The following is a 27,706-nucleotide window of genomic DNA, read 5'->3' as shown; positions in this document are numbered from 1 at the left end:
TCGTTTTGTAATAGGAGGGGAAGGACCTGCTGGAGTGACACCATATGGAAGTGGTCTGATTGTATGTACAGGTTTAGTGGTTTAAGGGTCTAGAATAGGCCTTAGAGAGCCGTCCTTTTTTGGGATAAGAAAGTACAGGGAGTAAACTCCCTTGTTTTGTTGATGTGGTGGAACCAGTTCAATTGCCCTTTTTTGTAGGAGGGAAATTACCTCCTGCCTTAGCAGAAGCAAATGTTCTTGTGACATTGGATTCTGTTTGGGTGGTATGTTTGGGGGGGGGGGGGGGGGGGGGGTAGATGTTAGTTCAAGACAGTAACCTGATTGAATTTTTTGCCGCACCCAGCTGTCTGATGTGATGTCGGTCCCGACCGGAAGGAATTGTTGTAGTCTTTCCCCAACTGGATTTGAATGTGGTGGAGGGAAGTCATTGGGCAGGGGTGGAGGCAGAGCGTGAGTTGTTAGTTTTGCCTCTGCCTTTGCTGTTACCCCTGTAACCCCCTCTTTGGTAGCCCCTACTATTAGGTACGGGCTTTGTAGGAAGTAAAGGGACTATCTGAGGAGTAGCCTCTGGTGGTGCTTCTGTACGATGAGCGACGAAAGGAGCGTCTGGGAGCTTGCAACTGCAAGGCTCCCATAGATTTAGCTGTGTCTGTCTCCTTTTTCAAGGGATACGTCCACATTAGGCCCAAATAAGTGTTGCTCATCAAAGGGTTGATTGAGTATGGCAATTTGTACCTCAGGTTTGAAACCTGAATTGCGTAGCCAGGCATGCCTACGCATAAGGAAACTGGTATGAACTGCCCTTGAAGCAGTATCTGCTGCATTTAGGGCACAACAAATAGAGGTATTGGTGATGGTTTTACCCTATTCTATAAGTTCAGTGGCCCTATTTTTGTACTTATCTGGAAGGTGCTGCATTATAGATTCTAATTCATCATAATGTGCCCTGTCATATTGTGCTAGTAGTGCCTGAGTGTTGGCAATACGCCATATGTTTGCTGCCTGTGATGCTGTTTTTTCGCCTGAGGCGTCAAGGAGCTTAGACTCTTTATCTGGTAGGGGAGCCTCGTGTGATGTTTTGGAGTTGACTCTATTGCGTGCGTTGGAGACTACAAGGGAGTCTAGTGGTGCAGGCCCTTTAATGTAGGCTGGATCTGAGGGGAAAGCCTTATACTTCTTCTCAATTCGGGGGTTGATTATTCGAGCCCTAACTGGATCTTTAAAGATCTCTGGCGCATGCTTAATGACCCCTTTAAGCATGAGTAAAATTGAGGTGGACCCTTGTGTGGTGTCAAAGGCATCCATAAGGAAATCTTCCTCTACTGTTTCAGTACATAGGCCAACCCCATGGTATTGGGCAGCCCTATGGACAAGTTGGTTAAATCCCATAGTGTCCTCTGGTGGGGAAGGCCTGGAGGGGTATATGTCATCTTGTGGCATGTTCGGGACATCTGGGGTGTTCTAATCATCCCAAGGGTCAGGTGAGCCAGGAGGATTTGGATTATCTAGTGGCTCTTTATCTGCACCACCACCTGTGTCCTCGGAGCTGCCATCCCAGTTATCATCATCTTGTAATGGAGTAGGAGATGGTGTAGGGGAGTGATGTGGCAGGGTAGGAGGTGGTGGAGGAGGAGGAGAAGTAGGAGGAGGAGGAGTAATAGTAGTAGTAGGAGGAGGAGGAAGAGTAGTAGTAGGAGGAGGAAGAGTAGTAGTAGTAGTAGTAGTAGTAGAAGTAGAAGGAGGAGGAGGAGGAGAAGGTATTCTTAGAGGAGAGGTTGCAGTATACTTCTTAGGATGAGGGGCCGGTGCCGGCGTGTCTAGTGGTCGTTTTTTAGTACTCAAAGTCAATCGACCAGTTTTGGGATCTTTAACAAGAGTCTTGTGTAGGATCTGGATGAAATAGTTCCTCTGTGGGAGGCAGATCCTTCGGTGCAGAGGTCTTTGGTTCTGTAGGCTTTTTCGGCACCTAACCGGTAGCATCTTTCGGCTTTGAAACCTGTTCTTTTGCAGTGTCTTTGGCCGGTGGAACGTGTGTTTATTTCAGTTCCGAGGCTTTTTTCGGCTCTGAGGCATGGGAGTCGGGTCTTTTCGGTGGCAATTTTTTGCTCGGCTCAAAGAGTGGTTTTGGTGCAGAGGAGCTGGTGCCAGTCTTCGGCGCCGAGTGCTTAGATGTGGAAGCAGCTGGCGCAGAGGAGGAAGAAGATGGCTTCTTTTTCGGTGCCGGTAGGTGTGTGCCGGTACCGGGGGTAGGCTTACTCGAGCCAGAGTCGCCTAAAGGCTTATAAGGCTTCTTTGCGGAGACCGAAGACGAGGCATGGGAAGCAGTCTCTCGGTGTTCACCAGGGCCCGAAGGTGAGGGTGTGTTGGACAGGCCACGTGAAGGGCCGCTCCCCCTCTGCCCGACCAGGCCCGAGTCCGGCCCCTCAAGTGTCACACACCACCACTTCACGTTTTCCGTCCCCTCCGGGACCCTTGCCTCTGAACATATCGACCTTGTGGGCCCGATCCACTACCGGCCCGCGCACCCAGCCTGGGCACGAGGCCGCGTGGCTCCCGATCGACCCCAACCCTGGGCCTGGCCAGGCCTCAGACATCCCGGCACCACCATCCACCCAGGAGGTGAGCGGACTACTTGGCAGGTCAATGGGAGAAAGAGGTGTCGATGGCTCTCCCCCGCCAGGTACCGCTCGCCCACAACCTCCCCGGGCGCTGGCTCCACCCCCCTGCTGGGTGTCTGGACTCCTTCATCCCGGACCCCCCGACCTCCAAGTGCGAGGGTCCGGACATCAAAGGGCACCAGCCCTATAACTGGGGCAGCTCCAGAGCAGGAAGGCAGTTGTATCCTGGAGTCGAGAGACGCAGAGAAGAACTCATCCTTGACGGGCTATTGGCGCTGCCGTAGCTCTGCCTTGCGAACTATCGTCCTGCCTGCTGGCGCTGCCGCAACCTTCGTAAACCTTCATCGTCGTCGGGACCTGCTGGCGTGGCCGCGGACCGTTTGTAACCACCATCTTCATCGGGACCTGCTGGCTCCGCCGCGGACCGTCGCTTCCTTCATCCATCTCGGGACCTGCAGGCTCCGCCGCGGCCCGTCCATCTAGAACGCCGAGCTCGAGGATTGAGAGCTATTCCACCTATTGGTAACAAGACTGTCCCGCTACCCTTTTCCCAATCCAGAGACCAGAATCGAGGGGACCCCTGAGTCCAGACCTCCTTGTATCATTTCACCGTACTTAAAGAATTGCTTATAAAGTATCGTTAAACCTTAACCTGGTGTGGTGTCCGTCTGTGGGGGGGAAGTTACTTGTCTGTACGATCGCTGGAGACGGCTCTCCCCTTATCCTCGGCCGACCCTCCCGGTCCGTCTAACAGGGTGTGACCAAAGCCTTTTTGGAGGATGTCGAGGAAGGGTCGACGTGTGTACTTATGACCTGCTGTGCCGGAGTGATGTCCTCGACGTCTAAGTCGTCAGCCTACGAGTGGTTGTTGACGCCATGTTCTTGCACCTGTTCCGGCACGTTGACGCCCTCTTGGAAGAAGTCGTCAGGGATCGAAGATGACAAGCAAGTCATTGTTCTTTGAGCTCGTCGGTCCCGAATCGTCTTCTTGGAACAGAAGGAGGCACAAGCGGAACAGACTCTGGCCTCGTGCTCCGGTGAGAGGCAAAGGTTCACACCTCATGGAGATCGGTGTGGGGAAACTTCGACCCACATTGAGGACACTTCTTAAATGGCGTCCTTTCCATGAGCCAGAAGATAAGGCCCAGGTAGGCCCAAAGGCTTTTGTCGATGACTGGAATCGAAGACTTCGAAGTTGTGGAGAGTCGAGTCAATTGGAAACGCGTTCGAGACAATACCGTCGAAATTGGATTTCGTGCCGAAGGAGAATCAGTTCCAGACCGGAGCGCAAGAAACACATCCGAGCCCGATGGTAGAAAAAAAAATCTAAGGATGGAGCTGTTGCCCATGCGCAGTGTAATCCAAAGGAGGAGTCACCTATCTCGTGACTTCCAAAGAATTTTCAGGACAAAAACAACTGCAAAGATCTGGGTCCAACACTAGGTGGCGATCTATGCAGTGTGCAATCTGCAGTTCATATACCTCGAACATAAAAGGACCTCTGAAAGAGGGGCAGAAAGGGGATCCACAGCCTTTGCTGTGCCCAATGCCACAAATGTATTCCACCTGCAGGCGTATACAGTCTTAGTGGAGGGACGCCTGGCTGCCAAGATTACATCACAAACTTCGGGAGGCAGGTCAAAAGAAATCAACTGCCGCCTCTCAATCTCCACGCAAGTAGGTGGAGCCTGGACAGGTTCGGGTGGAGGACCGTTCCCTGCTGCTGTGACAGAAGATCCTCCAGAAGAGGCAGTCAGATCGGGGATCGATAGCCATACTGAGTAGCTCGGGATACCATATTCTTCGAGCCCAGTACCGAGCCACAAGAATGACTTGGGCCTGGTCGCGCTTGATCTTCTACAGCACTAGAAGTCGTATAGGCGGAAAGGTGTATAGTAGACCGCATCTCCACTGACGACGAAAAGCATCGCCTAACGAGTGCCACCTTAAAAATTCAAACGTGCAGAACTGATGACATTGCACATTCTCTTAGTTGGCGAATAGATCTGACCAAGGCTCTCCCCACTGCTGAGACCTTGCGCCACGTCCGTGTGCAGACTCCATTCGTGATCTATCATGCTCCTGCGGCTGAGTTCGTCCGCCCTGGCGTTCAAAGAACTTGCCAGGTGTTGAACCAACAGGGAAATGCCCTGATGTTCCAGCCATGTCCAGAGGCGCAGAGCTTCCTGATATAGGGTCCACAACCCCACCCCACCCTGTTTGTTGCAGTACCACATGGCGGTGGTGTTGTTTGTGAACACCTGCACTACTCTCCCCATAACCAAGGGAAGGAATGCCTTTAGTGCAAGTCGGATCGCCCAAAGCTCCAGAAGGTTGATATGGAGCCGGGATCCGCTGGAGACCAGAGTCTTCTGATCCCCTTTTGTCTGTTGAGCGGAAGACAGCCTGCTTCCGAACTGTGTCCAGGGTGGATTAAGAAGAAGATGACTGATGTTGTGATTGATGATGTGCAGTGTACAGTGTACAGCTTTCAATGTGAAAGAGAACCAGTGGAAAATGAAAGAAAGTTAAGATGCCAAATGGAAAGTAAAGGTGTACCCACTATTCTAAAAGGAACTTCTAAATATGGTCCTGCCCTTAAAGTTGTGAAGGTCAACAGGAACAGCGTTGTGACTCAGGATGGCAAAGTGTGGAATGTGAGACGTGTGGTAAAGTGTTAAGCTGGTGTGAATTCAGTGTCTGTGTGGACAATGAAATTCACGATGGTAGTCTTGGTCATGAAAAATCTAGAGGCTCTGTTGAGTATGTAGCTTCCAGAGTTAAAGTTAGTGGGAGACTTTCTAATCCCCATGTTAAAATGAGGAATTATAATTAATACTTTGTGTTAGCTGTGTTAAGGGGAGGGATGTATTCTATGTTATTAGAACATTGCTTCTTTAAAAGCATTGGTTAGAGTTATCTGTATTTAAAATGACTATCTCCTGTTGTCATGGTGTGGTGATTTTAGATTACAGGCTGTAGACAGCTCTGAAGTATTTGCCCTGATGAGTTGGATGTACTGTGCTGAACCAAATAAATAAAGGTTTATGTATCCTGCGTTTCTTAGAACTCTGTTTACTACAGCTTTCTTCCACCCCCCACACTCTATCCCTGCTAGGGTTCAAGACCAAATTAAAGTCACCGGTGAAAATAGGGTCTTGCTTAGTCATCTCGGCTAGCTCGTGCAGGAAGCCTAGAAGATATCTGTCCTGGGCTGCATTAGGGGCATACACTGAAGCTACAGTGATGGGCTGTCCATTTATTTCCCGCACCAGTATGACGTATCTGCCATTGCTGTTAACCATCATATGGGATATCAAGAGCTGGAGGTTATGGTAAGACAATTGGGACTCCCCTTTGGTTAGTGCTAGATGAAGAATGAGACGCCTTGGGATGGCTGACGTATTTTAGTTTCCCCGGTTAATGTGCAGGAAGGACTCCCCTGAAGGCAAATGTTGGGATTGGCATCCCGGAAACTTATCTAGACCGCACCCCATTTATTAAGCAAATTGAGGACCCAAATAATGACAGACGCTTGTTTTATAGGCCTTTCAGTGTTCCAGTGCCAGCTAATCTCTTTGGGGTGCTCCCATGGCACGTCCGGATACTTTGGAAAAGACATGTTAGAGGGGTTGGAGGACGTCTTGGAGGTTTTGTTTCTGGGGCTCCGTCTAGTCTGTATCAAGACAAAGATCAAAAAGGGAAGCAGGCTTTAAGAGCGTTCCTGACATGACTGGCCGGGGACCTTCCCATTTTTTAAGGTGGTTTACATGATAGATCTGGGTGGTCCCTCGAGCATGATCCAACTCTAGTTCATAAGTAACAGGAGTTATTAGTTGGAGAATGGGGTAGGTTCCCTGCCCTCACGTTGCTAGCCTACCCTGTTGTGGGCCACTGTGTAGCAGCATGGAACTGTACAGAGTCCCAGCAACCAAGGAGTGGACGTCCACTCCAATCAGAGGCAGTTTGGGCCAGAGACACTCGCCCCAGGACAGGGGACCCCCAACCCCCCCCCCCCCCCCCCCAGCTCCTCCTTCGGCCACTAAGGGGTCTCCGGGCCAAGATGTCTCCTGCACAAGAATGCCTCCACATCAACAGTGCTTCCCACAGACGCTATGGCTGATCTTATCTTGTGGGCTGTCTTTGGCACCGTACAGCAGACAATCCTGTTTCCGCCGTGCTCTCTGACATTTCCGCTGATGCTCATGGGGTGCTTCAGCACATGTTCCTGGCTCCCGGATGGCTTCCCATATCGATGTGCCTCCCTGAGGTGACAAGTGGGCCCGGGAAACTTATTTCTGCGCAACACGTGAGCAATAGTGGAAAGCGTTCCACTGCTCCACCATCTTGCCAACGCCACCCGATCCACCTTTCTTTTTTTTTTTTGCATACCATTCTTTAAAAAAATTGCGATCTTCCAGACCGAGTCTGCTCAATGTTTCTGCTTCAACATTTTCTACCATAAATCACTGCTTTTTCAGAAGTACATCATTGTAGTGTGGTCAATCTGTACATGAATGAAACTGGTCTCGAAAAATGGGTAGGAGAACTACAGGGCTTTGTGCAACACTTGTCATTCCAGAAGACTGGTTAATGTATCTGGATTCCTTCATTAGATCTCTGGTCTGAATATAATGAGGACCAAAGTGTGGCTCCACATCCCATTATGAAAGCATCCGTAACTAATGACTGCAATGGAAATAGTTAGAGGAATGGATCTCCTACTACCAAATATTCCTTGATGAACATTACAGCTGGACAGACTGTAAGGAAGCTAATGTCGGATTTAGTCTGAGTCAAAAGCCATTCACAAACTGCACTGGTCCTCTGGATACTGCTCTAGGAATCTTACAGTGATGCAAGCATCTGGCATTGTATAAGGCACAAAGAGGGGGTTTGGCTTTTTATGTTCAACTTCAGGCCTGTTGCTGGGAGCATCATCTTAACCCCTTCGCTGCTCAGGACGAGCTCAGCTCGTCATGCAGTACACTGGTCGTGTGCTCATGACGAGCTGAGCATGAACAATGGGATTTTAAAAAGTACAGCACCATGGACGAATTTCCTTAGCACTGATGTGGTTAAAATGCCAACTTACAATCCATGCAGTGCAATATCCAAATTCAACAAATGCAGACACTACTGGACAGGTAGCGAAGTTCTTGTTGAGAAAATCATTTATGCACGCCTTTTCTCTCTAAGCAGGTTAAATGTAAATCTTTTCATTGACCCAGAGCGTTCAGAGATAGCGCCCGAGTTATCTATAAGCACTGGAACTCTTCATAAGTGTCAAGGGTGTTCAGAACAGAAATGGGGATAAACTTCAAAGCCAATTTCTTTGATTTCCCCCTTGAAAACTCAGATAACATGGTCGTAGGTTAAGGAGGACTCTTCCTTAGCCATTTCCCTGCTGACTGCCTCAGAATCAAGTTTTACATTTTTCAGTCATTCTCTTAGCCTTATCATTGGGCAAGCCTACATGGTCCTCCTCTACATTATGGCACAAAGGGAACACTCTTGAGTGGTGGAAGAGACTGCATATCCCAAGAAAATGGAGATGAATTCATGATGCACCAAGTGCATTTTAAGGGAATAGTCTCAAAGCTTGAAATATAGTGCTGGAGAAACTGCTGGTGAGAAAAAGCAGGCACAAAGAGCAAACCTTAGCCTCACTGTCCTTAAACCAGTCCCAGGCTGCATAATACAAGTTATTAGGTGTGCCTTAGTGACCACTGTAGGCAACTGTATGTGCAAGACTTTTGGGGCCTTGCCTACAACCACCCAAAGGAGGGCCTTTGTTCGGTGCCGGTAGGTAAATTCAGTCACAGAGAACGTGTCCAACCCAATGGCATTTTGAAGGTTGAGATACAGGCCAGCACCAGAATAATGAAGGGTGAGCTCATTCTACACCTCATCATCAACATCAACATTGTCATTGTCATTGTCATGAACTGCTCAAGCCCATGCACCTCATAGCGGCCAGTACCGAAAATGACCTCCAACTTCCTTTAATACAGGTGCTGGGGAAAAGGAGCCGGGGAAAGTCATCATCAATTCGAGGCGGAGCGTTGATGAATTCGTAGCGTGACATCGAGCGAGCTGTTGCAAAGTCGCCTCTGGAACTGCTGGCGAGATGGGTTTTGGACCCTTACTAGGAAGAACTAGTGAGGCCTAAGACATCCATGTCAAGGCGTGGCAGGCACTGGCCACAAGCTGTAATGGCCTAGGAAAGTTGGTGCACATTGGCTTCTGATCCAGGATCAGCTCAGATTCGGACATGGAAGTTAAAGTTGGGCTCTTGGATTGCTGATGAAGGAAGTTCTCCCAAAAACAGGAACAGCACAGAGGTTTTGAACTTCACTTTGGGTTCTTATGTTTGTATTTGAACGTGTCCATCATCTTCCTAGACCTACCCAAGGTTTACAAAAAGGACCCGGAACAACCTCCGAACCTAGAATAACAGCGACGACTGACAACTTGACTTGCCACTCCCTGATGGCATTCGGATGTCCCACAAAACATTTGTTGCAGGATTTTGGAGACTTGCTTGGTGCTGAGACAAAGGCAGACATCATACGGACCCGTGACCAACATCTGTTTCCTGCAAGTGCAGCATGGCTATAGACCTGTTGTGTGTGTAGGGGGGGGGGGGGGAACGACATCCCTGCCCACTGTCACTGTAAACGGTGAAAGAATTTGTAAAACCCTGAACAAATTGGAAACCGAGTCCCATGTCGAAGGGTCAGCAAAAAGAGGAACTGCTATCAGCACATGGTACTTATATGCATCTGAAATGTCACATCCAGACAATTTGTGGTTTAGGTCGTTGGCACCACCTGTCGGCGTATAGGAGCTATTGCAGAGGTTTCCAGGTATAGTCTGGCGCCTAGGGAGATCCAAAAGGTGACGAATATGCAATTAGAAGTCTCCATCAGAACAGATGTTTCTCTGTGTTGAACTTAGACTGTGGGTCTTTTCTTGCTATGATAAAAACCATAATTGTGCAGTTTCAGAGTCCATAAAGTTCTTTAAGGTATTTCTTGTCTCAATGTTTGAGTTTTGCAATAATGTATCTGCATCTCATTAAATGTACTGCCATTTTAAAAGGTATTTTCCATTGCGTATTCTAAAATGCCCTCAAAAGTTTGAATAAACTGAGGATTAGCAATTCGAATGAATGTGCAGCATCATTAGGTGTGTGTTTGTTTTAGAATTAACAAAGGGTTACAAATGCCCACATTATAAATAAATGAAAATTAAAAAAACAACAACAAACACACTGACTATTTGTCCCTTTTTGAATTAGAAAAGGAATTACCTTCATTTGTGTTTCTTGGGGTGTCTGAGCAATAAAAGGAGGATGTCCAACCAGCATTTCATAAAGGATAACACCTACACTCCACCAGTCACAAAGTTGTGTATAACCTGCAAAGAAAACATGTACCATGAATTGCAAGAAATGCTTCTACATGGCCCTTAAAAAAATTCATATACCATTTACTTACTGGACTGCAACCTTTGTAGTGCAGAGACCACATTTTCAAAGTTTTCTTACCATACAGTTAGCCATTTAACGATCAAGTGTACATTTTCAGCAATGTGATGTTAACACTATGCAAATAATATTTTAGGAACAATATTAATCAATATGTATGTAATACACAGTAAACCCATGTGAAGTAGGAGGGAACAAACACCCCGAGAAATCAGTAAATGTGTGTCTTTCATCACCAATCACCTCTGCCACCCATGTATCTCCCTTTACCCATGAGAACAGCAGGCGCATGCTAATGAAGTGTGATTACCATCGTTGCACAAGAATCCCAATATCCCACTGCCTACCTCTGCTGACATTTCTGAGATTTCTCTTCTAGCTTTTGGAAACTGCATGCCAGACAGGAAAATGCGTCTGTATATATATTCCATTTGGCAACAGTGTCATGTAACTGATTCCCCTTCAGCAGCGTGGTAGCCAATTTTGTAACATATAACTGTCTAGATGGTCTGTGCAACCTTACCACTATTGTTCCTCCTGTTACCCATCACTGAATGGGAAAATGGCATCTTGGAAAGAAAATCCGTATACGTTTTTTGTTTGATGCTTTTCCAGTTTATACAGCAACTAAATCACCAACATAAAACGTGGGTCATCCTCAAGAACCATTGGAGGGAGATCTGAAATGCACTGTGATATGCAGTCGGCTGTCGCCATCATAAGCTTTCTTTAGTTTTCAGATTCTAACAGTCTCTCTGGGATCTGTTAACCAAATCCTCAAAATTACGAAAAGTTTATTTTCTAGCATTTCCAGTGTGACTGCACTAGCTCACATTCACTCCAGTCTCCACGGCCCCATTAGCAGCAATTGCTCACTACTCTCAGTATTCGGGTCTCCTGCAGGCCTTGCACTGCCCTCAAAGCTGCTTTGAATGTTAGGTGGTAAGGACAGCATTTCCCAGCCTCATCCTCCTCAGGACCCACAGGTGTGCCAGGGCATGACACACAATCCAGAATTCCCCTGCTTACCTCACAACTTCCACTTGGACCCAGATCATCAGGCAAATCCGGTTTCGCCTCTGCCCTTTTGTCACCCCCACGGGGACTCCTCCTCTGGTGCCACAGTCCTAGCTTTTCCTCCCCTCACCACACAGTGATCTCTAAGAGATTGTTCTCCACCCTACTACTTCACTCCTCCATTTCCGGCATGGTCTTAAGATGTCTCCTACTATTAGGCCAGGCCCAACGCTTGCGGCGTAGGGAGCTCTGAATTTACAATACTAGCACCACTGACATCTGACGTTCTGTTGCTCTAAGATTGGATAAACTAAAAGAAAGTGGGTGAGAGGGAAAGGAAGTTTGGGGCACAAGAACATGTTCTCTAAAGCAGGCGCACCTAGGCTAATTTGTTGTGACTGCTGGGCAAGCTCTAATTTTTTCTCACTTATAGTTAGTGACTTTTTCGTAAATGTCAGCGATGAAAGGAAAGAGATGAACAAACCTTTCATTAAATGCATTCTAAATTTTATACCCAGCTGCAATTGCCAGATCAACTTCATGTTTAGACGAGGCATTCATCCAGGTCTCAGTAACGAATAATATGTCAGGCCTTTCATCCCGGAGAAGATCATGGATGAATACTGCATGCTTCTAGAAACCGGTCCTCGGAAGCTTGTTTACGGTCCAGGGAAGACATGGCTTGGCAGTTCGGGCTGGACTGTTCCCATGAGGCACAGGGTCAGACTGATTTGCATATAGCCATGTCTGAACTGGGGTGGCAGAGTGGGCTAAAGAACGGTGATGGATTAAACCCAGATCTTTTGACTGGGTGTGAGTGGTTGATTGATTCAGATGCTCCGTCCATCACCACCCCCTTTTGTACCGCTTCTGGAGGGAACAAACATTGATCAGCCATGCCTTAATCACCTACTGCCATAGATTTAGAGAAGCAGCCTCTTAGTAGGGAGAATGCAGCTAAGCCTATGTAAGAAGGTGGACCTCCGGGAGAAGCAAAGACATTTTGTGGCCAGAGACAGTCTATGCTGTCTTACAATCAAAAGCTTGAAGGCCATCATGCTCTGCAGTGGACACCTGTCCATGAAATGATTAATTTACAAGTAAAAAAGACATGTGGAACATTCACCTACCCTCCAATGTTCCCATCATAATAGTTACACATTTTAAGTGAAAGATTGAGAATCACATTTGTAGTAAAGAAATCTCCTTTGTAATGTGATTAAAAAAACTACAGAAAAAAGGGTACAAGGATTGGTTTTAGAAAACGGAATACCAAATTAAACAGTGGAACATAAAATGAGGGACTGGGGTGTGCAGGTGACTGAGGTGCTGGATTAATGGTGGCCTTAAAAGAGTAACTCATCTGCTGAGCAGCCTCTACACGAAGACTCTCACAGAAAAATAGAGGTGAACATAATTTTTTCTTTTATGATATATTTGGAAATTCAGAAGAGTACCCTCGGATCCAGTTGGATCCAACAGTAATATTGCAGCATCTAATAATTATGATGATCTTAGAAGGGAAAGCTAACCTTTTACTGACAAGGGGAGGAAAAAGAGGTTACATATTGCCAGATATTGTCTTCACAAGAAAACAACTGGGTTAAAGGTCGGTACATGCCATAACAGCTAGAAAGCATGCCACTTGGGCCACAAGTGAGGCAACAACATATTAACTTTGTTTTTTATTTATGAAACTTTGAACTGTTCTCCATCCACCTCAAATTAGTATAACAGTGGTAACTGGGCATAATTGATAATCTCTCATTAAGTGTATAGAGAAATCGAAGGAATTCATACTCTTCCATTAAGCATTTATTATTATAAACAGCGATATGTATAGCTGCATGCAACTGCACCATTTTCCAGTGATTAGCATCGAGGGTGCATGGACTATTCCTTGGCATTCCAAAGGAGGAGACAATTACTTGTGTTTATGATGTTTAATTGAAAATGTGTCTGGCTCCTGAAGTTTTCAATAAGGGAGCAACCCCCATATGAGAACAAGCATTGGAATAGCCAACAGGTCTCACATTTGAGACCTTATAAGTATTTAGCAATACAGCACATTATACTGGGTACTACAACATCTATTGTTCTTGAACACAGAAGCTTTGTGCTTAGAGCAGCGCTGAGATGTGGTAGGCATTCATTGACATGCACTTAGAAAGCAGTTGCATAGACGTTACGCCTAAGACGCCCCAAGAAGACAGACTATCAGGCACTGAAAGTGTAAACATGGCTGCACCAAAAAATAAAACATACAGACAGACTCAAAATTGTGTCATCACACATGCTCACGGTTTTATGGGGCTGCTTTCCTGTTTTCAAGAAATCCTTATTTTTTATGGCATGCTGGGTGAAACACAGCCTCTTTTTCGCGGGTAATAGCTCTGGGTGCTCCCTTCTAATCAAAAATATACAGTATATGAATGAAATTACGCCACATGCAGGCACCATTCGCTACTGATCTATCTCGCTATTCTGTACACGAAACTCACGTTATGCGTTTCAATATGGAGCAAATGGCAATTAAAAATAGGACTTTACTGCTGCTTGCTTTAGTTTATGTTCAATTTCGGATCACCACAAATTGTCACCGTCAAATGAGTCTTCAAGTGTAGCTGCACAGGTCTGAAGCCTGCCTTATAAAACTATGCAAAAGGGTTTGATGAGAGTAGCCTTGTCCTGAGCCTGTGTGCTCTGCATGCCCGACCATAAACGGTTCTAGGGCAAGGCAATGCTGGGGTAGGGGGTGAAGACACGACATCTGGTTTGTGCTCAAGAACATACAGAATGCTGGAATTGGGGGCAGTAATTTACACCTTCCTGCCCTTTGGAGTTATTCGGCACTTGAACGGTGCAGGGTCGGGCATTGCTGTGGCATCCCCATACTTTTCAACATACCAGCTGCATGACCTTTGGAGCAGTCCTGAGGGTTGCAACAGAGACAGCAGTGTGATTTGGGCTGTCGAGACTGGCAGCCCGAGTGAAGCTATGAAGAAGTTACTCCCTTTCACGCTTTACAGATGGCAGGGGTTGGGTAACGTGCCTGGGCAAACTGCAATGTTTAAACAGTGTTCCTATTCCACCAGGGAAGGCTTTCTGCAGTTTTAAAGAGTGCGGACCAGGTGGGGGGGAGGCGCGGGCTTCCGCTTGTTGTTCAGGCATTTCTAAGAGCAGAAGATAAGAAAATACCCAGAAAAAATAGAAAGAGGGAGCTCGAAAACGTAAGCTGCACTGGGTAGCAGCACTGAAAAAAGAAAGCACTGCTACCTAACAGGAAGGCAGCTGTGGCAGCTCGGCTGGACTGCAGATGAGGTGGCTGCCAACAAACACCAGGGCGCACACCTAGCACCCTGAGATACACCCCATCACTGTGACCAATAGATCAGCTGTGTTCTGAAAGTGAAGTCATGAGAGTGATCGTTTAAAAGCCTGCGCTCTGCGCCCTTCATCATCCCATCACAGCTCCTTAACTCCTATACCTGTTAAAAAGTGGTGGAAGTCGCGCACCTTCATCTGTGTGCCTTTAGATATTTCTGCCAATCTGTTGCTGCGCCGGTATGCACAGCCCCCCGCCAGCATATGTGTTGCCATTCTGAATGTAGGTACAACCTGCAGCGGGGTGCATGCACGCACTGGGTAGAGGCAGGCAGGGAAAACCAAAATGGACCAGCAGGAGTGGCCATATCCACCGATCTATTATCACCATCTCTAAAGTCATCTCAGACCCTATAGATTCATGTGAATACCTGGGACTCACAGCACGATTCACAGACAACCAAGTTTACAAACTACACACATTCTATCGCCCCCCAGGTAAAAACCTATCTTTTATAGACCATCTACTATAATTATTACAACTAACTCAGAACCTCACTCCAATGATATTTTCCTAGGAGACTTCAATCTTCGCTGGAACGACATCCAAGATAATCAGATCAACATTCTTAAAGAATTTCCAGCAGACCAATCACTAGTACAAGCATGTGTCCTACCAACACACTCCAAAGGAGCTACAATAGACTGGATCATCTCCAAAGAATATACGATCCAAGCAATTTCAATCGTTCCGTGCAACTGGTCTGATCACCACATCCTTACTTTCCACATACCAGCCAAAAAAAAAGAAAACTATCTTGCAACCAATTAAACCCAAACAGTGGATGAGAGAGACGAGAAACCTGAATTTGGAGACTCTAACAATGCAGGTAGAGAATAAACTTCAACCCCCTTCTGATCTATCGGACGTTAGCGAGCTTACAGACCACTACAATCGTACTATATCTAAAATAATTGACGATGTTGCCCCCCCTAAAACTTAAAAGAATACAGATCAAAGATAAAAAAACTCATGGTTCAACGGATCACTTAACCAAGAAAGATGTGAACTCAGAATAACAGAGCGAAGATGGAGACAAACTCCGTCGTCCCCCCACTTACAACTTCTAAGAATGACCAGGAAAACCTACAATAAAAGCGTACGTAAATCAAAAAAAGATTTTTTTTTAGAAATTAACTTGAAAACGCGAAGAACAGACCGAGGAAACTCTTTGATCTGGGGGGGGGGCTCTGGGCGACGACTGCTATAAATCAAGAGCCCGGTCTTGAGAAGGCCAGCAGGTCCTGGGTCTGACGTAGGCTGGTAGGGAGAGTGTTCCAGGTCTTGGCGGAGAGGTAGAAGAAGAATCTGCTGCCGGCGGTGGTTTTCCGGATACGAGGAACTGAGGCGAGGGCGAGGCTGGCAGAGCGGAGGCTGCGGGTGGGGGTGTGGAAGCTGAGTCGGTCGTTGCGGTGTGTAGGTCCGGCGTTGTGTAGCGCTTTGTGTGCGTGGATGAGGAGTTTAAAGGTGATCCTCTTGTTGACGGGGAGCCAGTGTAGGTATCTCAGATGGGGTGTGATGTGGCTGCGTTGGGGGACGTCGAGGATCAGTCGTGCCGAGGCGTTCTGGATTCGTTGTAGTCGTCTTAGGAGCTTAATTGTTGTTCCTGAGTAGAGGGCGTTCCCGTAGTCGAGTCTGCTGGTGACGAGGGCCTGGGTAACGGTTTTTCTCGTGTTGTGGGATCCATTTGAAGATCCTGCGGAGAATTTGGAGGGTGTTGAAGCAGGACGAGGAGACGGCGTTGACTTGCTTGGTCATGGAGAGGGCGGAGTTGAGGATGACCCCCAGGTTGCGTGCGTGGTCGGTGGGTTCCGGGACGGTGCTTAGCGATGTGGGCCACCAGGAGTCGTCCCAGGCTGATGGGGTGGGTCAGAGGATGAGGACCTCCGTCTTGTCTGAATTCAGCTCAGTCTGCTGTCCTTCATCCAGTCGGCGACGGCCTTCATTCCTCTGTGGAGATTGGCTTTGGCTGTGTGGGGGTCTTCGGTGAAGATATGAAGATAGCATCTCTGGAGGAGATAAAAACCATGAACCAAGCACTCAAGAAAACTGTGGAATGGCTAGCTGACAATCATCTTAAGCTCAACTCACAGAAAACTGAATTCCTTTTGATCCCCCCTCCTAAAAGCTCAAGTAAGATTAAAGAATGGACCAAGTTGATCACAGCTCTAAACTGTACCCCGTTGATAGTTGACTCAACCAAATCCCTTGGTATTACACTGGACAAAGATTCAAACATGCGAGCACACATCAACACAATGGCAAAAAACGCTAGTTTTCATCTGAATTACCTCAGAAAACTGAAGCCACTCATTGTGCCCGGGGATCTGAAAATGGCTGTAAAGGCAATGGTCATATCAAGAATTAAATATGGATGAGCAACTCTATCAGGTCTCCCTAAGATCGCAACAGCTCCCCTAAAAGCCTGTCTCAAAGGAGCAATCAGACATCTAACTGGAACAAATAAATATGACCACATCACTCCACATCTGAAAGCAATCAACTGGCTACCATACGAGGCAAGAATAGAACTAAAGATTGCATGCATGACACACATGGTAATCCACCACAAAACTCCACTCTACTTAGCCCATACAATTACGCTCTCTGGAGGAACTAGACCATCATGAGGAGCGGAAGATTTTCTAGTGAAACCAGCATTATTACATAAGAAAAAAACTTACGATAGAGCGTTCACAGGAACTGCACCAAGGATTTGGAATTTGCTCCCACCGTATATCAGCAGAATCACATATACGCCACGATTCAACAAGGAGACTAAGTCCTTTCTGATGGGTAAATTTCTCCCATAACGAACAATGTGTTCTTAACATAACAATACTATAACCAGCTTGGATATAGAAGAACTCAAGAATAATACTATTGTAAATTCAAGTATGACAGAACAATCTTGATTGTAATCTATTGAACTCTATTATTCTGCACTATATATGTATTGTGTAGGGCTAAATATATGCCAACGTTACTGAATACATAGACATGTTTGTGATGTGAAAGAATTGGATATCTGCTGATATCGAAGGTGTTTTGAACTGTAAAGCACTCGGACACCTACTTTCTGGGTCTGGTTTGCGCTATATAAAACATTAAATAAATAAATTAGAAAAGAAACATGGCAACGGTATCCGTTTTTATGTAGCAAACCTTTCAGATGTGGCAGGCACGGAGGCCGTTTAGGAATGTTTCCAGTCTGAATTGCACACATTACGATCGCTCCAGGAACACCGCATTCTTTCCTTATGAAGCCCATAGTTTCCCGCCTTTCGCTCAGCAGCAGTTGGCTTAGGTTTCAAAACACACACACGCTGAAGGAGGTGAAACATTTTGTAATGGCTTGAGCTATTTAACAAGTTTCGCATTTTCCCCATATTTAGGTATAACAATTCTGCAACACAAGATAAATGTTTGGATTGCATGAATTACTTGTCCCAAATTAATTTTTTTTGTGCCACCCTGATCTGTATTCACCAAATGCTCTACTTACGTTACCAGGACTGAATTGCCAGTTTAACATATGAATTGAGGTTGGTAAACTCCACAGTTTAGATGGGCAGCTGTTTGAATCCATTACGGACAAAAATGTAGTGAGAAAAGGGTGCCCTGGAAGATAATGAAGGAGTAGGTGTCCTTCCAGGGCTGCGAAGCACCAGATAAATAAACAAGCAGCTGAAGAGGAGTGGTGGGGGCGGGCACAGGGAGACAAAGGGGAGTGGTGCAGGGGAGACACAGGGAAGTGGTGCAGGGGAGACAAAAGGCACTGCAGCTGCCACCCTGCTGCTCGCTCCCGCCGGCAAAAACGCTGTGGGAGTGAACCTTTTGAAAAGAGATGGGACATGCATCCACCTTTAGCCATTTGCAGGCTATGATTACAAAATAACACACGAAAAAGCCAACCCAATGCGTGGGGGAAGTCAGACCCACACAGAGTAGTTACAAGAAGCCTCGCAGAGCAGCCCATGCGCGCTGCGCTAGGCTAGACCTAAAAATGTAAATGTTAACTGACAATGTCTCAAGGCAGTATCCTACTTCTAGATTAGTGAATGACCTCAACTGCTTCCATCCGTCATCTTCAACTGCAAGATGTGAGACATGCTCAATTAAACAGTACAGTGGCGTAATGTTGATTTATACAAAACACTTACCTGTCCGTAATAATACTTCTGGGGCAATATAGTTTGGTGTCCCAACCAATGAATGAGCCAGGCAGCGTTGATGCTGGCGTGCGGCCCTCCGCTCAAGTGGCTTAAGCCGGTCTCCACAGCGACAGCTAGAAGGGTCTCCCCATTCGTTACTGAAATCCATGCTGTCTTGTCGAGGATGGTCACCTGGAGAAAAAGAAAGAACCTCTTAAATACTCAATATATATATATATAATTACAACCTCCAACATACCTAATTAAATCTTCCATTTCCTTTGTGTTTTTGAACCCTGAATGTGTACACTCTGAACAGCTAGTTCAGAGTAGATTTACATGCTGAACTCCCCATACCAGAGTAAATGTAATCTCTAAGAACATTACTCTTTAGCAGTTTGCTAAAACGTGATGTAAAAGTATGTTGGACTTACATTTTAACTATTGAAATAAAACAGAACACAGGAACAACTAAATTATCATGGCTAGCTCTAATCGGGGTTATGCTCTTGGTATGAGTCCAATCATAGGAATTGGTACTCACTGGAAAATGTATACACTAAAACATAACCCTGACCAGGTGATCACCTACCAAGGGGCTCCCATGGAGTTGGATATATCAATCAGTGGGAGGCGTGGTCTGAGTACCCCACATGGGGCAGGGGTGGAAGTAGCGGAGACGCATCCCGAAATAAAACCAAGGAGTAAGGACAAGGAAGGTAGATTGGATGGGTATATGGTCAAGAGTCTGAACCAAAGTGATAATTTAACGGGCTTGCATACAAGTTCCCCCAATTCTCTTGCACAAGCCGGTGTATTAGGAACATTAGAAGCTTCAAGTCCCTAAATTAAAACTGTACAACGGGAAGGTGTTCAAACAAGGTTATTGGGAAAGTGCTTTAGTTACCCCTTGAGGAAAGAATTGCCCCCCAATATTGACATCCAGGCTCCGATGCCTGGATCGTCGTCCCCTACCTCGACGAGGTCTTCTTCTTCGTCGACGTAGTAGTTGGAGTCATGTTCTGACCCCTGCTCCGACTGCTGATCGGAGTCTTCAGCTTCGACGACCTCTTTGTCGTCTTCAAAGATATTTTCCGGGTCAGGCGCTTGCTTCTGCATCGTTTGCCTCGCTGCTCTTCGAATCCGAAGTGTCTTCTTTGATTAAAATTGTGCACAAGCTAAGCAGTCGGCTTCATTGTGTTCTGGAGATAAACACTTGTTACACACAGGATGATTATCTGTGTGTGGATATTTCGAGTTACAGTTGGGGCATCTTTGGAATGGACTTCGTTCCATCGACGATCGGTCCCTCTGTGTAGAAAAAGGCCACGCGGCCCGATTCGACGTCCTGAGTAGAAAACAACAGGAATAAAGTTGTCGGCACCGATCGAATAACAATACCGACGACCGCGAAGGCCTTTTGGCCTTTTAGAAAGTTTTTAATCGATTCCGAACTCCGAGTTAAGAAATTACATCCGAACCCAATGGCGGAAAAAAACTATCTGAGGATGGAGAGGATGCCCATGCGCACTGTAGTCCAAGGGAGGAGCCACCTATCTTGTGATACTTCGAAGACTCTTCCAGGACAACAATGTGCAATCATCCGGACCCAACACTAGGCGGCGATCTATGCACAGATATGAATTCAGCAGCCCACATGCCTCGAACATGGAGATCTATAAAATGCAACCAAGGAGTGCTGTATTGAAAGAGGCTGAACTTTGAGGTCCCTGTCTTTTAAGAAACATCACTAAGCCTGAGCACAACTTCATTAAGAAGCTATTTGGTCTCTCCCACAGCTCCCCACTGTGCTTGGACTTGGGGAGGAGGCCGATCACAGAGAAAATTGGCTGTAGAGCCCTAACATTTTGGGATCTACTATGGGTGACGCCGGAACTGGCCAAATAATGGTCAGAGCTAAAGGAGGTATTGAGGCGTCCGGGTACAGGGAATTTGGTGTGGTTTGTCCATATTAGGGAAGCACTCAGTAGTATAGGTAGAATAGGTCTATGGACCAATCCAGAGGTAGCATGTCCTGCAATAACGAGAAAAGAACTGGTCAGGAGCTATGGGATGAGGGGGGGGGGGCGTAAACTTGTCCAACCACATGAGAACTCAACTATAGGCTCTCTAAAGGCTAATTTTATAAAACAAATCAAGGACTAATATAACTTAGAGCCTTGTCTGGACGAAATACAACCGGCACTAGCCAGGAAACTATATGTACAATTTACGCATGGGTCCTTCCCATTGCATGTATTTTCTAATAAGTGAGCCTGCACCTCCCTTTTAGGGTGTTCCGCCTGTAGTACCGAGGCAGAGACAGAACTCCATGTATTTTGCTTTTGTCCAGGCAATTAAAACGCAAGGCAAAAATGGTTAATTAAATTAAGCAAAAACTTAGGGTCCAGGTGCTGTGAAGATGTATTCAGGCTTCTGAAATAGAATACCCAAATGCCAACAGTATATGCTGTGTCACGCTTTTTAACTTTTATGTGGTGTGTGTGTGTAAGTCACTGCTGGAAACTAATACACAGACTGAATCCGGCCTACTTTTATTTGTGACTTGTTCCATATTAATTTTTATCTTAAAAGTAATCCTGTTTAAGCAGGGTTTTAGTCGATTTTCAATTTGTGAAAACAGCGAACCCCAATTTTTAGTACTCTTACTACAGTGAATACCTCCATCTCGCAGATTTTCCCTGGGCATCAGAAGACATTAGATTTTATCGGTCGTGGTGAACAATGGTACATGAAACCAAGGACTCCACTGAGCAAACAGACTGTACAGTTTGGCATACTTCTAGTACAGTACATTTTTTTCTCTTTTTAACTGGATAGTATTTATACTGTATATCGCTTTTGAGATATTCAATGGGGCATACTTGAAGATATATATTTATAATGGTTGTTTTAATGTACTGTATGATTACTTCACATTTACTTTAATGGTCTCTTGACCGAAATAAAGTATACAAACGAACGATAAAATGTACAATAATATACTTAACTCACTATGCACAACACTACCCCTTTCTTCATATGTCTGCAGCATACTATGTCAATAACTGACTGGTGTGTAATAAGTTACGTACCCTGGCTTTCCAACCACCCCCTCAAAATAAAACAGAGTGACACATACACGCTGTGTGCCAGCCTGTTCACTGAAGATTTGGTACAAAATCTAACTATCTGCTTTAAAGATTCACTCATTAGTAACATGTTCCTCAACTGCCAACTGTGCCTTGTGCACAATTGAACAACCACAAACTAATGTACTAAGAGATTGCATTGAACGGAAGCCCTAGAATGAACAATCTGCTGGAACATTGTGAATTAGCCAGCAAGATAATTAATTCCACAACATGTAAAAAGTACACTAAACCTTCAGAAAAAAGGAGAGGCTTCAAGAAACATTTGTGAAATTCCACATTTGCTACCTCAGCCCTCAAAGACTAAAGCTCACTACATCTGTATGCTAATGTGACAAGCACATAAATATATTGATTTTTAAAATGAAATGTTTTTGAAGGACACATGATAGGTAGAATACTCAATGATGATACAGAATGAGGAGTGGGGATACTTGGAGGCAAAGAGATCCAATCGAAGGCAGTAACAGCTCTGTTTCTACTCCTTTTCTAATGAACATAGCAAAAACAGGCTGGTTTGGCATCTGCCTATAAATGTTAACTTCTACACAGATGAGCAGCACTGAAACAGGTGATGCTTCTCAGTGTCCAAAACCACATTTCCATAGCCAGTCACGAAAGAACAATGAAATGGGTCCTTTTCAGGTTGCTTACATAAAAAGTTTTCTGTGAGAATTAAATATATGTACCTGTAAAATCAAAGGAAGACCATGCACTCCTCTAGCCAACGGTGGGCCAATGTGGCCCATCCAAACTGTATTTGATTTGCAACTGTTGAGAGCTTTGGATATAAACTACAAATAAAGATCATCCAACATTTCACCTTCAACTGAACAACATAAAATACTTTCTGACTGAATGAAACATTAATAATCCATTAAACCATGTAAGCATGAAATCTTAGATGAGAGCAATGTATTTGTCATTCCTTGATATAAAGTGTGGCCAGCGTAAGTACATGGGTACACAATGACATGAGACCAATGTCCCTACTGCTAACAACAGGCACTTATTACTTATTGAAGACCTATGGGTCCTTGATATCTTCAAGATAAATTCACCACAATTTTCCTACCTGTGGCCTGAGATCAGCGGACGTCTCAGGAATTCCTAGAATTCACCAAACTCTGACAGGAAGTCGATCATTTTCAGTGGTGCTAGCTAAGACCAGGAATTCACTGACTTTGTATTTAAGGCTGCAGGACACACTGACGGTGTTCTGCAAGGCTTGAAAGACCTGGCTGTCTCCTAAATCCAAAGTTACTCAATATACATTCTTGTTTTTAGTCTAGGCAGCGCTATTACAATTTTTATATTTGTGCACCTTTTAGACAGCCATTATATTTTATTAATTTATGGAGGCAGCTTTTTCTTAAAAGCAAAATATCCAAATCTACTCTCAATTCATCTGTACAGCAACAAACTAGAACCAAAAAAGATGACTTGGCTTGATTTATTAACAGTCGTTTAGTTTGGCTCAGTCACACTAAGCCAAGTCGACCAAGACGTTTTCACTGTGCTATTACTGAAAGATTGCTATTAAGCAATATAGTGTAAATATCTTGAAGATACGCAATGTGGGTAACAATCAAAAGAAAGGAAGAGGTATATATCACAATCACAATTCCACTTCTCCTAAGTATTTGACCCTGCCAACAAGCAGAGAGGCTCAAGGAGTGAGGGCATTGACAACAGGGATTTAACAGAAATTGGCACCCTTGTAGCGACTACTGTGCTGTGATTACAGGGCTCTTCTCCCAAGACGACAGCACAAGCAGAGTTTGTAGAGTAAAAGATTTTAAGAGACTTTAGAAAAGTGGCTCTTTGGGTCTTACTGGAAGCCCTCTCAAAGCGTGCACTGGCTGTATTCTGAGTGGTGCTTTATTGGGAGCTTCCAATAATAGAGCCTTGGTACGAAAATCCACTTTTTGTGTTTTGAAGTCTTTGATAAACATGTTTCTGCCTTACCAACTATCTATTAGGAAGGAGTAAAGTGGTCTTCATTTAGATTGAACCCAGCGGGCAATTTGGGAGGGGGTTGATTTCATTAGATAGATGTTAAGAAGCAGTGATGTGTTATTAAAAGATAGGGAATTAGATCATTTAAGAAGAGGAGGAATGCAAAGATTGTGTTCCACTTGGAGAATATGAAGCTCAAAAGTAAAGGAGGAGGTCAGATGAGAGAGTCACTATTTGGAAAGCAATAACAAGTTGCTTAATTATTATAATATTTCTTAAGCATACATGAGGACCCCCCCCCCCCCCCCCTCCCCACCCTTTAGCTGACCCTTCTTATGGCATTCAACCCTAAATATGTCACCACCTTTTTCATGAAGATGGCTACTTTTTCACAACAAACTGAAAACATTTTAATAAAGGAATGTCTTTAATTGTGTACTTTACATGAGGATTGAAAGGACAGCACGGAATTGTAAAGCACACAATAAGTTTTTGAAGGCACTGGTAAGTATCATTAGCCCTTATAGGTTTAAATTGAGCGGAAGTAAAAAGAAATGGGATATCCCTACTACTTCCATATAAATGGCAAACATCTCCATATATCAGAGGTAGAACACCTGGACAGGTATCGCTCCAGTCAAGAGCAAGTACTGCTGACACTGCACAATATGTGCCAAGTACCTCAAGGCCCACTATAAACATTGTAGGTTGATTGACTCCCCTAAGAAAACATTGGCAGTCGAACTCAGGAACGGTATTAAATAATTATTTGAACTCAACCACAATTAAGTAAATGACAAAGACATATTGGAAGCATTTAGGGCAATGCTTTTCATAATGATCGAGAGCATAACAAAAAAAAAAAGACAGTGCTGTGAAATCGGAAGGCTAATATCAGATAAGTTCAAGGTGTACAATTTAGGCAATGTTTACGAGTATATACGTGTAATGACAACTGTGGTCAAATAGAAATGTTCCTGTTGAAACTGGGGAATGCCTGGGGAAGTCTGAATATGGGCCTTGAATACAATATCAACATAGCAAGAGCTACATGGTGAGAATAGTACTGGCATGTTCTAGAAAATGGGAAAAATGGGAAAGGGATACAGCAGTGAAGAAGGACCAAGGTGCAAGAACAAAAAAAAAGAGAAATCAATGTTCTTTGACTTTTACCAAAAACTGTTCTAACACTAGGTGAGAACGCTAGCCAATGAAGCAAGCCTGAAAAAAGACCAACAGAATGCTAATGCAATATTAGGCTTCTTGATACCAAAAAACATGTGAAGAACATCTAAATAAGGGAATACCAGCAGGTAGTGAGAGCTGTATGTCTATATTGGGTGAATCTATAGTACGCTAACCATCTGGTTACAGATGAATTAGATGATTGCATGTCAGAACGCTTGGCTCTAAAAAAAAAAAGGAACAAGATAGGGTTGCCCACTCATTTCTTTGTATTAGCAACAGAACAATGGCATGTATCTCTTGGAAAAACTCTCAAGAACAGGGAACTCTATAATCAGGAGTCAAAGTCCTACTGCATGCCAACAATATTTTTCTGTGTGAGTAATCTTTGTGTAACAATTCCTTGAATAAAGGATAGCATAGGGTTGCGGATTCTGCGAAAAGTTAAAAAAGCATTTAAAACCCAATTTGTGGTTTATACTTTTCCAGCATGCACTAATGAAATATAAAAACAACTTTTACATATGTGAAACAACATCTTCTGCTACTCTGGAATCAAGGTTCACACAGATTTGTATGAGTTGTTTAAGCAGAACATGTTGGCCGTCGAAATTGAGTCAGGAAGGGCAATGCAGTTTTCGAATATTACTATTGGTAGTAGGAGAATTAACTGTTAGCAAAATAATCATCTTGTTATTAGATCTCTGTGGATGCGAAAAAGCACACTTCTTATTTGAAAGGTTGACTATATGCATAGTTACATTTTGAGTAATGAAATGGGTTTGGATTTCTGAGCATTGCAATATCCAGACTGCAGTACTGAAGGTTCAAAGTCTAGAAAGTAGTACACAGCAACACATATACAAACTCGCTGTTAAATGTAGCAGTCAGAAACCGCGGGAGGGAAACCCACAAGGATGATGTGTGATGGGATTTTCCAGTTACCTTGGATCACACTCACTCTTGCAGGTCTCTCTTCTGTCTAGCTCCCCTCTCCCAAGTTGGTTCACCTTTTCACATCCTCACTTAAGGTTCTTCCACAAAGCGGACACCTATTATCCTCCTTCCTCTGAGGTCTGCTGTATCTCTTTTCCTTACCGGTTTGTGGACACAAAGAATTCTTCATCTCTCTATGTTCCTTCTGGGTGTTCTACATACCTCACAAATGTGGCTGCATATCTTTTCCTCTTCCCTCAAACTCCTCAGCAGTGCTGCACTTCATTATCCAATCCTGCATGCGGCATCTAGATTATTTATACCCTTCCCAAATATCACAGCAAAATTTACTTTATGCATGCACGCCTCCGGCCGCCCTCACATCCCAAAAAAGCCATGGGGGAGAATATTGTAGCTTCATAATAGTTTGGCCTTTCTTACCACTTTGGTAATATTTGGAATCGTGAGTCCATCGAAATCCTGTGCAAAGCCCAAAGTCAGTCAGTTTAATGTGGCCATCGCGATCAATCAGAATGTTATCAGGTTTGATATCCCGGTGAATGAAGCCCATTTTATGAACGCTCTCAACAGCACATGTGAGCTCAGCAATGTAGAACCGTGCCAGATTCTCAGGAAAGATGCCCATTCTTATTAGCAAGCTCATCATGTCTCCTCCAGGAATGTAGTCCATCACAAAGTACAAGTTGTCCTTGTCTTGGAATGAATAGTACAGACGGACTACCCACTCATTATCAGCCTCAGCAAGGATGTCGCGCTCTGCTTTAACATGGGCAACTTGATTTCGCAGAAGCACATCTTTCTTCCTGAGCGTTTTTGTTGCATACAAAGCATTTGTATCAGTTTTTCTTGCCAGGCAGACCTCACCAAATGCCCCAATGCCCAGAGTTTTGATTTTTACAAACATGGTTTTGTCCATCTTTGCTCGCCTGAGGCGGATATAGTTTGACTCTTTCTGGCACAGCATCTTTCTCATCTGATCCTGCGCATCTTGGGATAATCCCACCTAGGATTACAAATAAATCGTTAGCTCTTCAAAAAAAAAACAGTAAAACAGTCTCAAGGTAAAGAAAACAGAAGGATGGTGTTTAGATGCACTACACTAAAACAGTTGTAGCGCACAAAGCATTTCGAAATTTAACATCTCTACTACATCTATAACAACTTTCACACTAATAAAACATATGTTCAGCTTTTTTTTTTGTGAATCATTAGGCAAAACTGCTCTACCATCCCAGAAAGTCTGTGTACCTCACATCCTGAAGACGACATGCAGACAGCAAGCAGTTGTAGTCATCAAGGTTAGGTTTAATCAACATCCAGGCAACATTTAAGAACACCCTTTGCCTTGTACATTGGTGCTACTTACTATGCTGTGGGATGGTCATAAACTAGCAAACACTGAGCACACTGGCTTATATCTGTGCTGTGAGTTTAAACCATTATACAAAAGTAACTGATGATATGCTAAATTAGGCGCAGTAACAAAACTCAAGGATTTGCTACAATCCGGAATAATTCTATTTCCAGACAAGCATTGTGCTTGGTGCTACAGAAGCAAAGAATGAATTTGGCTTGCATGTGCGAGAATGATTGGCAAAAATCAGTTCCTACCGAGAGAGACTCATGATTTTAAAGTGTGATTTGCCTGGGATCCTTTGTATTAGGTCTAGGCATTCAAGTTCTGATCAGATAGAAAATAAACACAGACATAGATTGGAAAGGCTTAATAAATTATAGCATCTTGGTTACTAACAAATCAGGATGATCAAAGACATGATTAAACATGC

At 44.6% G+C, this 27,706-nt stretch overlaps 1 protein-coding gene across 1 annotated transcript in view; it reads right to left on the bottom strand.

The window, feature by feature from the left end:
- Nucleotides 1-27,706, bottom strand: part of LATS1 (large tumor suppressor kinase 1) — a 192,912-nt gene that overhangs the window by 21,747 nt on the left and 143,459 nt on the right. The window contains exons 5-7 of the mRNA XM_086927316.1: nucleotides 26,340-26,922; nucleotides 18,676-18,858; nucleotides 9,934-10,040 (exon numbers count right to left, since the gene is read on the bottom strand). Coding sequence (XP_086783442.1) covers nucleotides 9,934-10,040; nucleotides 18,676-18,858; nucleotides 26,340-26,922 — 873 coding nt within the window. The remainder of the gene's footprint in view (nucleotides 1-9,933; nucleotides 10,041-18,675; nucleotides 18,859-26,339; nucleotides 26,923-27,706) is intronic.

Source organism: Lissotriton vulgaris, chromosome 6 (assembly GCF_964263255.1).
Source record: "Lissotriton vulgaris chromosome 6, aLisVul1.2, whole genome shotgun sequence".
In the NCBI taxonomy this organism is placed as follows: Eukaryota; Metazoa; Chordata; class Amphibia; order Caudata; family Salamandridae; genus Lissotriton; species Lissotriton vulgaris.
Note: the sequence above shows the minus strand (reverse complement) of the source record. Positions and strands in the feature narration are given on the sequence as shown.